A 12,510-nucleotide genomic window follows, 5' to 3' on the forward strand; every position below is an offset into this window, starting at 1 on the left:
TCTCTCCCTCTCTCTGACCCTCCCCCACTCACACTGTCTCTGTCTCTCTCTAATAAAATTTAAAAAACAAAACAAAAAAAAAGATGGAATTATCATTATTTGCAGATGATAAGATAACTATTCCGGAAAATACCAAGAGAATCAACTGTAAACCTATTACAAACAACAGGGATTTACTGGATCTATTTAATTCATTCACTACCCTAAAGAGAAATTTAGAAAGAAATATGAAAACAAGCTCAAAATGATACAATCTGGGAACCTGAACCTTTTGAAAACTCACCTTGGCAATTTAATTTTGGGGACTCCCATGTGCCCAAGGCTGTGCAGCTTGAAACTGTATCTTCCAGGCCACTGAAAAATCCTTCTTTGCAAGCATAACGAACCTGGCTGCCAAGCCTAGAAGTATAATTTCCTACGATATAGCCATCTGGGACCTCAGGAGGGGTGCCACAGTCTATTTCTGAAAATAAATTAATGTCAAATTCATTACTATGTGAATATAAATTTTCAAAATCCATCATCTCCCTCCACCTCTGCCCCATCATCCCCCTCCCTCCACACACACCTGAGTCATATTTTACAGACTGGTTAATTTCCATTTGACTTCTGGGCACGTTTCCAATGATTGTCTCTATTCAGCCTTCTGGCCTTCCATAGGTAATAGCATCCATACATGCATAAAGCTGATGGAATTTGGCAGTCAGCCTTCACTAATTCACCCTAAAGAGAAGCCTAGCCCAACAAAGTAAAAAATTTAAATTGCAAAATACCTAAAGATATATATGGCTTTGGAATTTCCAGAGTCAATTTTCTTCTGCTGGTCCTTACCAGATCAGCTATATTTACTACCTAAAATCATGTTTAATAGCATAATTTCTATTTACTGCTAAAAAACCCTAAAAATTGTAGCTTTTTTAAAAATGTAAGATAGCCCCCTTCTACCCTGTATCATTGGCTTTATTTCATAGGTTGTACAGCTGCACAAAGGAATAGATAATCTCCACTCACATCCCCAACACAGACCCCAACCCCAACCCCAAAGACACAGGCTCAGCTCAGGAGAAAGTCATCTGAGAACAGAATCTCGCCCTCAGAAGCTTCCTTCTTTGGCAGAAACCCACCTGTGCATGACGTGGCGTCTCTGGTCGGGTGGAAAGGCTCAGGCCCATTCTTTGCCAGGTACCCATCCATACAGTAGCATTCGAAACTTCCGTAAGTGTTCACACACCGTCCTCCTTGTCTGCACAGGCCGGAAACCTCACACTCATCTATGTCTTGAGACCCAAATATAAGAAGGGAGAGAAAAACAGAAAAAGGAAAAAACAGAGGCAGGGGGCATTGTGACTGCCATTTCTCATATTCTCAATCTACCCTTAAAAAAATGGATGCATTTGTCTACAATGGTATCATTGATTTTATTTTATTCTTCAAAGGTTCTTTTCATATGTCCTTTACACCAACAGTACTAAAAGGTGTTCCATAAATGCTTGTCGATGTGTTCTGGAAATACACTAAAACCAACCACCATCACCAACTCTCTGACACCAACAAAAGGAACCCAAAAAAAGCATGCTGAAAAAAATCCAATTACTACAAAATAAGGATGGCCTCTACCTCATACTAAAATACCTGGAGTAGAACTCCAAATATAAAACAATTTAAACCAGAGTGAAAAATGCTTTCCAGCTCATGAGCATAGGATGGTGAGGCAGGTCGTCAGAGGAAAATTCAGAAGGGTCTCACCAATTTTACCAAGATTCCAAGAGCTTAAAACAGGCTTCAAGAGGAAAAAGACATGCCCCTTGGCAGACTTCTCCTCTTGACTGCCAGAAGTATCAGGTATAGAGGTAAAAACCACATGGTAATTCAGACACTGAAGAGGAAACCTCTCTGCCAGCTGGCAGTTTTTTCCCCAAGAAATGGCTTAGGAAAACAAAACTAAAAACTTTAGGAATTCCATCAGACACATGTACACACACACACACACACACATACACACACTCACACTCCTATTTCACCCAGAGGAAAAAAATACCTTAAGTGAAATGGGACTTTTCCCAGGACACTTGTAAGAACCCAGGCGGGGGGTGGGGACCAAGGGAATAGCAGGACTGAAGAAAACCTGGTTCTTAACCAGCTCTGGGATTTTAAAGGCCAGTAATTTTGAAAGGGCCACTATAAAGTGGCCAATATTCTATTTTGCCAGATAAAGAGTTGTTTTGTTTTGTTTTCCAAAAACTACTAAAGCCATAATTTCATAAAAGAAGGAAGAAAGTAATATCAGAACCCTTTAAAATTTGTTTAATTATGACTTTATTAAAATTCACTATATTCTCCCTTTTGTTTGGTTTTTGGTCTTGGACCAATGAACTCCTCATCACTCACTGATCATTGTTTGAGGGCCAGAAATTCATTTAATTGCTGAAAGAGTCCATACAAGCTACCAATTCTGATCAGCCTATATCTTTAATGTATCAGACTTATGGGAAAATCTGGAAGACTGTCTCCAAAGATGGCGGCCATTCCCCTCTCTTTCTTGGGGATTCAAGAGTGGAATCCATTTCCCCTCCCCTTGGGTTGTCTTGAGACTTGTTTTGGACAATAGAATGCAGAAGTTAACACTATGCCTGCTCTGAACCTAACAGTAGAGACAAGTGACAGCTTCCTCTTTCCATCTGTTGGAATCCAGTGGCCATGCTGTAAGGAAATCCAAGCCATCATGCTTAGGAGAGAGGCCAGAGGATGCCCTACAAATGAGATACCATGTGAAGAGAGAGGCCACATGGAAATCTAAGGTGGCCTGATAGTCAGCATCAAGCCCCTAGAATGTGAGAGAAGCCCTCTATTAACTACCAGCCCAGTCCAGCCACCAGCTGAACATTTCCACATGAGTGACAGAACCACCCAGCCATGGAATTGTGAGTAATAATAAATTGTTGTTTCAAGCCATTAAAAGGAAGTGTGGAGAGGGGAGATGGAGAGTACAAATTACGCAGTAATAGATGACCAAAACACTCTTCACATATGAAGAGATACAGAAGTCCAAATGAGATTAATAAAGATACTATAATCAGGGTGCCTGGCTGGCTCAGTTGTAACAGCATGTGACTCTTGACCTCAGGGTTGTGAGTTCAAGTCCCATGTTACATGCAGAGATTACTTAAAAATAAAATCTTAAAAAAAAAAAAAAAAAAAAAAGGAGGGGTGCCTGGGTAGCTCAGTCAGTTGAGCATCTGACTCTTGATTTCAGCTCAGGTCGTGATCCCAGGGTTGTGGGATCAAGCCCCATGTGTGGCTCTGCACTGAGCATAGAGCCTGCTTGGGATTCTCTTTCTCTGCCTCTACCCCTTTCCCCAACTCATGATTTCTTTGCCTCTCTAAAAAAAAAAAAAAAAAAAAAAAAGATACCACAATCAATGAAAAAAGAGGGGAGCTTCTGAAAAAAAAAATGAGATCTTGGAAATTAAAAACAAAATATGAATGCCAAAAATAAAAACCCAATAGAGGCATTGAATAACAGGTTGATCACTGCTGAGAAATAAACTTGCAAATTCCAACTTGAAGAATTCTCCAAAAACACAGAAAAATAGATTATAACGGGGGTGCCTGGGTGGCTCAGTTGATTAAGCATCTGACTTAAGCTCAGGTCATAATATTGCAGTTCACGAGTTCAAGCCCTGCATTGGGCTCTGTGCTGACAGCTCAGAGCCTGGAGCCTGCTAAGGATTCTGTGTCTCCCTCTCTCTCTCCACGCCACCTCCTCCTTCTCTCTCTCTCTCTCTCTCTCTCTCTCAAAAATAAAAATAAAAACATTTTTTAAAGAAAGAAAGAAAAAGAAATTATATGAGACAGTAGCTATAGGACAATAAATAAGGACAGATCCAAAATATTCAGTATCCATTTAAGAGAAATTGCGGAAGGGAATGGTGCTGATGTATAAGAATTAATATCAAAGGAAAAATTTCCTCTGCTTAAGTATTCACATCCAAACAGCCTTTTGAGGTGACAGGCATGAATGTTGAAAATGAAAGTCATTCTGAATTTCATGGAATAAAAGAAAAATCTATAAAGGAAGAGAGAAAGGAATGGTAATCTATGAGGAAAAGAAAACAATCTGACCTAGGACTTCTTGTCTGAAAACCAGATAATAATAGAGTAATATTTATAGAATTCTAAGGAAAAGGGAACAAGACATTATACTATATTTAAGCCAAGGAGTGACATTTCAGAACATGAAGGATCTCAGAAATTATACTATTGGCATTTCTTTTCTGAAAAAGACTTTGAAAAGTATTCAAGCCAGTGAAAAACATCAGAATAAATACTGTGAAGAAAGGGGAAAACATAATTAAAAAAAACAAACAAACAACTTCTATCAACAAAGAGTGGTAAGAAATGAAACCAGTGAAAACTCAGTTAATTGTTGATAACAGAATCATGGAATTTGGGGTAATAGTTACCAAAGGATTCTTAAAATGTAAATAGTATGAAATAAAATCAATCTCAATCCATCACAAACTTTAGAGATGATTTCAACACTCCAGGACCCAGCATGTGTTCCTAGAATTGGAGCTATCATTTCAGCTTATCAAGATCTTGTATTCCAAGTAGGAGTATGTTTGTAAAATGTATACATATACCTATGACACAGAAATCATCTTCCAGCCTGCCCACCTACCCCAGACTCCTCAAAAGACAGAGAGTGAGAATAAATGGATTTTTCAGTAGACTTCTAAAAATCGGCAGTACAAGTACTACAGGGCAAAAATGTGGCTAAGTAGTGAGGGTATGGAAAAGACTTAAGAGTTTCTACATACTAATCAATTCTGTATGAGTCACTATGGTCATTAATCAGTTTGCTTTGTGTACAGTCATTCAACAGCCTAATAACAATGATTGTTATAATGAATGCTAATAGCAATGACCTCTGCATATCAACTTGCACATGCCAGGTACTGTTCTAAACACTTCATTATTTATTACTAATTATTTTTCATCTTACTTAATCCTTACAATGGACGCTATTAGTATCCCCACTTTACAGATGAGGTAAGTGAAGCACAGAGTGGGTAAGTAACTGGACTGAAGTCACACAGGTTAAGGAGTCAAAACACTAGAGTTTGAAACCAGGTGTCTGGCTCCAGGAGCGTACTAGCCACACTGTGTCTCCCATTGCAATTGGTTTGTACCATTATCCAATCAATAATTCTATCTTGTCCACAGACATTGTCAAAGGTATCAGCTGCCTTAATGAAGTCCACAAGTATCTACCATCGGTCCCTGAAATTAGTTTGACATGATTTTGACTCTTAATGACCTCTTAATGTTCACAAACCATCCCTTTTCTAATCCACTCTAGAATCTTAGCTGGATAAACATGTTAAGCTCATTAGAATAATTTCTCCATGTAGAAACGGGAACCCTCTTGCACTGTTGGTGGGAATGCAAACTGGCAGAGCCACTCTGGAAAACGGTGTGGAGGTTCCTCAAAAAATTAAAAATAGATCTACCCTATGACCCAGCAACAGCACTGCTAGGAATTTACCCAAGGGATACAGGACTACTGATGCATAGGGGCACTTGTACCCCAATGCTTATAGCAGCACTCTCAACAATAGCCAAATTATGGAAAGAGCCTACATGTCCATCCACTGATGAATGGATAAAGAAGTTGTGGCTTATATACACAATGGAATACTACTTGGCAATGAGAAAGAATGAAATATGGCCTTTTGTAGCAACGTGGATGGAACTGGAGAGTGTTATGCTTAGTGAAGTAAGTCATACAGAGAAAGACAGATACCGTATGTTTTCACTCTTATGTGGATCCTGAGAAACTTAACAGAAGACCATGGGGGAGGGGAAGGGGGAAAAAAAGTTAGAGAGGGAGGGAGGCAAACCATAAGAGACTCTTGAAAACTGAGAATAAACTGAGGGTTGATGGGGGTGGGAGGGAGGGGAAAGTGGGTGATGGGCACTGAGGAGGGCACCTGTTGGGATGAGCACTGGGTGTTATATGGAAACCAATTTGACAATAAATTTCATATTAAAAAAATAAATAAAAATAAAATAAAGAATAATTTCTCCATGTGGTGGATTCCATGGGCCTCCAAGGTTATACCATGTTTGCTTGTGAAGAAAAAACATTCTGAGCAAGTAAGCAACCTTATCAACGTACTTAACTAATCAAGGGAGGAAATTTTTCCTTGTCCCATTGTATATACAGGATTATTTAACTTCATCCACAGCCAGGACAATTCCTTGCCAGAAAGTAGCAAAACTAAGCAGGACAAACTGACCTGGTCCTAGAGCCCTGGCATTCTATATTTAATCCTTTCAACCAATAGCCTGTGTTCGAAAGTCAGACTCAGGTTTGAGAACTGATTTTGCTACTTACTAGATGGACTAAGGTCTGTTCCTTAACCTTTCTAAACACTTTTGTAAAATGAAGCTAATTAGTTCCTCAGTACGTGTGAGCTAATGTATGAATGGGCCTTGCCTTTCTACTGACTCAGTTCTCCCTGGAGCATAAGCCACCCCGTCAGAACCCTCACCAAACCCTGAATGTGACCATGAGCAATGCTCACACACACATATACACACTCTCATGGGTTTCTTGGCTGCGGTCTGAGGAGTGGCCACATGGCTTGTTCCACTAGATTTGAATGCTCTAGAACAGAATCAAAAGATCCATCTGGAGGGCCCTTAGGTAGAAAAGGAGTGTCATAGAGGCAAGAGTTTAGCTTTGGCAAGAGTGCCAGAGAGGCAAGTCTGTGAATCCCCCATTAAACACAAGCTCTGGGGCACCTGGGTGGCTCAGTCGCTTAAGCATCCAACTTTGGCTCAGGTCATGATTTCACAGTGCGTGAGTTTGAGCCCTGCATTGGGCTCTGTGCTAATAGCTTGAAGCCTGGAGTCTGCTTCGGATTCTGTGTCTCCCTCTCTCTCTGCTCTTCCCGTGCTCGTTCTCTTTCTCTCTCTCTTTCTCTCTCTCTCTCTCTCAAAAATTAAAAAAAAAAAAAACAACAAAACCACACAAAGCCTTTGCCTGCAGAAGCCTTTAAAATCTGAAGACTTAGAATGAACTCCATGAGGAAAAATGCACTGAAGAACTTTCACATTCATGAAATGCTCTCACAGCCTGCTTTTCTCCATATCAACAACTAACAACTAGTTCCTTCCAACTCCATGAAGGTAAGACAAAATTTACTTCCCCACATTCTGGAAAGTAATTGTTTTCTTCCTGCCATTTTCCCTCCTCAAATGTGAAGTTCAGCTCAAAGCCTACATCTTAAGAAACCATGTTTAGAGAGATACAAATACTCATGTAAAACCAAGATTATTAAGGGTGCCTGGGTGACTCAATTGGTTAAGCATCTGACTCTTGATTTTGGCTCAGGTCATGATCTCGCGGTTTGTGAGTTCGAGGCCCACCTCGGGCTTTGCACTTGACGGTGCAGAGACTGCTTGGGATTCTCTTTCTCTCCTCTCTCCCTGCGATTCCCCCTACTTGTGCATGCATTTTCCCCTCTCTCTCAAAATAAATAAACTTGAAAAAAAATTTTAATGGAAAAAAAGAGCTGTTGCCTCTGAGTTAATATTAGATGACTTTTTTCTTTCTCCTTTATGTTTTTATATAACTGCTTGACTATTCTACATGAATATGTGATTTTTTTAATAAATGGAAAAAAACAAAACTATATTCCTCTTTTTATTAAAGCTATATTCCTTCTTATGGGGAAAAACATACTGGCTTATCCTTTTTTTTTTTTTTTTTTAATTTTAGAGAGTATGAGCAGGGGAGAGGGACAGAGAGAGGGGGAGAAAGAGAGAGAGAGAGAGAGAGAGAGAGAGAGAGAGAGAGAATGAATCTTAAGCAGGCTCCATGGCCAGCATAGAGCCCAACATGGGGCTTGATCCCATGACCCTGGGATCATGACCTGAGCCAAAATCAAGAGTTGGACGCTCAACTAACTGAGCCAGCAAGTTGCCCCTGCTCTGTCTTGTTTTAGGAGAAACAATCACTACAATCAAAACTAAATTCACCTCTACTCTCTTCCAGAGTTCCATCCTAGGGTAACAGCTCCATCCTTCTTGACACAACTTTTGTTAATGTAATAGCTGAATAAATGAAGAACCATTTCCAACATCATGCTCAGAGAGGCACTGATCATGAACAAACAGCCTGAACTCAAAGGGCTACCCATTTCCTTCACAATCTTGCCAATATCAATAGTTTGCTTAGGAAAACCTACTTTATAGATGCTCCAAAGCTCCTGTCCCAATTACTCCTCCCAAAAACTTTAAACGAGTGGAGCAAAAAAGAACCATGTGTGCATATTTTACTACATTCAACAGGGCCTTGGGAAAGGACATGGGATACCCATATTCTGGGGCTTGAGCGAGCAAGAGGCAAGAGTGAAGTGAGGGGGATGCTCAGCTGTGGGGGGAGCTCAGGTATGCCCCCTCACTCCCAAAGAGAAAACATGGTGCCTTAGTCAAGGCCTCTAGCATTTAAGGAATGGAGCTTTGGTTTAATTATCTTTTGATTCAGAACCTTTTGCCTCTCTCTCTCCTTCCTAGGAGCAGGGGCCTGAAGCTATCACCTACCACTACTAGGAGACCTCAGCAGGAGTCAGGGGGATTCCACAGGGAAGGCAGGCAAGGAGCCAACGGTTATGAGCAGCGCTCTGGGAAGTGGGCAGCAATAGTCCCCCGGTGCACTTTTCCTTAGGTTTATCTTTTCTTGCTTCTTCCTTCTTTCAGAGTAGTGAAACATAATACTTTAGTAATGAAACCAAGCTAAAACAAAGGATTAGGATTTGGGGAGGGGCACCTGGGTGGCTTAGTCGGTTGAGCCTCCTTCTGACTTCCAGCTCATGTCATGATCTCATGGCTTGTGAGTTCAAGCTCCTCGTCGGGCTCTGTGCTGACAGCTCAGAGCCTGGAGCCTGCTTCAGATTCTGTGTCCCTTTCTCGCTGTGCCCCTCCCCCTGCTCATGCGCCCTCTGTCTCTCTCTCGCTCTCTCTCAAATAAAAACATTAAAAAAAAATTTTTTTAAACACATAAAAAGTATTTGGGGAGCAAAATCCCATTTGGAGACAGCACCAGGAGAAACCTCAGGACAGCTGCAAGCTTATTGAGCAATACCCCACATAGAGCCAGCAGAGTCTCGCGGGACTACGCATTTGTGCCTGAGGCCACAGCAGGCGGCTCCAGGACCTGAAACAACAGGGCAGCTGAGAAGCTTGTGGGCAAAGGCTCACACAGAAAATAGGCTCCTGACCTGGGAGAGAAACCAAAAGACTTGTCCTGGCGGGGGTAGGGATTTACCTCTTAGAATGAAGGGGTTTACTTTACCATAGGCAGACCTACGTGAAACAGGCTTTGAGCAGAAGGTTCCAGGAACTGCTGGAATAGCAAGGCATTCACTCCCTCTAGGTTTTTTTTTTCCCCCTTCCCTTTTCCCCATTTCGCAGTCAAGGCTGAAATGCTATCGCATTTCTCCAGAAGAAATGGTATCAGTCCCATGATACTGTGGGAAATGAGCTGACAAGAAAGAAGGCTGTGGCTGCCATCAGAGTCAAGATGGATTCCCAAGATGTGGGCAATTCAAAGGTTCAGGGAAGACAGTTTGCAGTTTGCAGCAGCCCTGATAGGGCCCTGCCTCTCTGGAGTTGTGCTGGCAGGGACATGACAGTGCCCGCATATTCCCTCATCAATTTCATTTCTCTGGACTTACTGTCAGGTCACCCGAGCCAAACCACCCTCCCACTGGAGGTGCCACACAGCCTCTTCCCCTGCAAAGTTTCCATGTTCCCCAGAAGTTTTTTGGGGGCGGCCCTGGGGACCAAAACATCTGCAGGTTCTCTGTAACTAGAACCCCTACAACTCATTCCTCACCTCTCGCTGGTGACATCCAAAGAGGCCTACCTGCAACCAGCTCCTAAAATTGGCTTAACCTCTGCAAAGTACAATAAACACCGGGTCACAGGAGTTCTCAGAATTCAGGAATTAGGATCCATATCCTGTGATTCCAGACAAACACCAGATAACTGCTGATGCCCCCAAAACTGGCTAAGCCTCTGCCCCAGATAAAGTCCACTGACATTTCTGTGGCAACTGTGACTCTTTTTTTTTTTAATGTTTATTTATTTTGAGAGAGAGAATGAGCAGGAGAGGGGGCAGAGAGAGAGGAGAGAGAGAGAATCCCAAGCAGGCTCTGCACTGTCAGCACAGAGCCCAGATATAAGGGCTCGAACTCATGAACCATGAGATCAAGACCTGAGCCGAAATCAAGAGTCAGATGCTCAACTGACTGAGCCACTCAGGGGCGCCCCTCCCCCCTTTTTAAGTGGCAACTGCTTCTGATACAAACTCAGTATCATTGACAAAAGTCATCCACCAGCTTTTACAAAGTCGTAACTGGAGACTTCAAAAGGAAAGGTCATAAAAATGACTGCCAATGGATATGGGGCTTCTTTTGAGATGATGGACATATTCTAAAATTAGATAGTGGTGATAATCGCACAACTTTGTGAATATACGAAAAACCACTGAACTGTATACTTCAAAAGGGTGAATTTGATGGTATGTGAATTATATCTCATTTTTTAAAAAAATTTTTTAACGTTTATTTTTGAGACAGAGAGAGACAGAGCATGAACAGGGGAGGGGCAGAGAGAGAGGGAGACACAGAATCTGAAACAGGCTCCAGGCTCTGAGCTGTCAGCACAGAGACTGACACAGGGCTCGAACTCATGGACCGTGAGATCATGACCTGAAGTCGGACGCTTAACTGACCGAGCCACCCAGGCACCCCTATCTCATTTAAAAAAAAAAAAAAAAAAAAGAAAGATCACTAAATAATTACAAGAAGTAGAATAGAAGCAGAGCCTAGATTAGGATTTTGTTCCAGAAAGACTGGTTCTTATTAGGCTGACATCTACTTGGCCCCTGCATAAAATATTTCTTTCTTCTTCTTCTTCTTTCCTTCTTCTTATTGTTTTAAAGTCAAATGCATCCTTGGGAACTATAGTCTTCTACACAGTTATAAAAGTTTTTCCTGGCAAACTCCCACAGCCTTGAAAGCACAATTTCCAGTATCATGTCCTCCAGAAAGTTCCCTGATCCCTTCCCTGCTTTCAAGATAAGAGCCCCAGTGGATTCCAGATTCCAGAAAGTAACCTTTGCTTACCTACAACTAACACTTTCTAATGAAATTAATGGTCTGCCATCACCTCCCGCTGGCACAGCCATGGCACACAGGCCGTGCATGAGAAATGTGTATTGAATAAGCTGAACATAACATCATCACCTTGTAAGGTTTTTTAAAAAAAAAATTGATATATTTTTTTAATGTATCTAATTTAATTTCGCAGCATTGCACTCTGGCAATCATGTAGCAAGTGGTCTGCTACCTAAAACAACAATGTATCCCAAAATGTTTTCTCTAAGGGAATGTGGTTCATTGATGCCAAGAATAAATCAAATGTGCTACCCTTTGGGGGATTTTGACCTTGGTACAGGTCAAGAAGGAGAATGAATCAGAGCATCAGGATCTGTGCTTCCTGGTGGGTAAGGAGATAAAACATGTTCTCCTCCCCCTTCCTTTTCTCTGAAAATCTTTAAATATCACAAAGCTTTTAAGCAGAGTCATTAAGTCTATGCAAAACCATCTTAGAACCAGGAGTCTTTTCCTGACTTTCCTCTTCCTTACTGTTCATAGATTTTGTTAGAAAACCAAAGACCTATAGTGTCATACATGCTGTGAAATAGAGTCTGGCTAACAGAGGGCCCATTGAAAATTAGGATTTTGCTGACCCACTGTATTCAACCAACATATGCCCAAAGCTTCAAAACTGAGATCCAAAAAGTTGCACGCCTCACATCTCATTCCCCATCTCTAACAGGGCTGTGCTCTGATCTCCCAGAAGCCAACATCTGAATGCCCACCCCCGGGGCCCACAGTGTGCACAGTGGTGAGTGCCAGCGTCACCCCAAGAACACCCCACCTGCAGATGGCATACCATCTCTAAGAGTACCGTTCAAATGCACAGAACAAGAAAAAGAATACTATACTCAACTCCCATAGACCCGCTCCCTCAAGATTCAACATTTACATTTTGTCATTTAAGATTCCTTATAGATCCTAATAACAGCAGATAATACTGTTCCTAGATATTTCAGCATGCATCTCCCAAAATAGGAATATTATCCCAAACTGGGGTGCCTGGCTGGGTGGCTCAGTCCCAGTTAAGCGTCCAACTCTTGATTTTGGCTCAGGTCATGATCTCACAGTTGTGGGATTGAGCCCCGAAACGGGCCCTGCAAGGGGCGTGGAGCTTGCTTGGGATTTTCTCCCTCTCTCTCTCTCTCTGTCTCTCTCTGTCCCTCCCCCACTCACTCTCTCAAAAATAAACATTAAAAAAATAATAAAATTAAGAATATCTCAAATATCACAGCTAACAAAATTAACAAGAATTCCCTAATATTAACTAATACTC

At 41.6% G+C, this 12,510-nt stretch overlaps 1 protein-coding gene across 11 annotated transcripts in view; it reads right to left on the reverse strand.

Moving 5' to 3' along the window:
- The window catches only part of SUSD1 (sushi domain containing 1), a 285,236-nt gene that overhangs the window by 255,864 nt on the left and 16,862 nt on the right, over positions 1-12,510 (reverse strand). For all 11 annotated transcript variants that reach the window (XR_006210619.1, XR_006210620.1, XR_006210618.1 and 8 more), the window contains exons 4-5: positions 1,125-1,277; positions 284-463 (exon numbers count right to left, since the gene is read on the reverse strand). Coding sequence is in view for 8 of the 11 variants with exons in the window: in XM_042964612.1 (XP_042820546.1) it covers positions 284-463; positions 1,125-1,277 (333 nt within the window). In the remaining 3 variants the exon portion in view is untranslated. The remainder of the gene's footprint in view (positions 1-283; positions 464-1,124; positions 1,278-12,510) is intronic.

This window comes from Panthera tigris, chromosome D4 (assembly GCF_018350195.1).
Source record: "Panthera tigris isolate Pti1 chromosome D4, P.tigris_Pti1_mat1.1, whole genome shotgun sequence".
NCBI classification, from domain to species: Eukaryota; Metazoa; Chordata; class Mammalia; order Carnivora; family Felidae; genus Panthera; species Panthera tigris.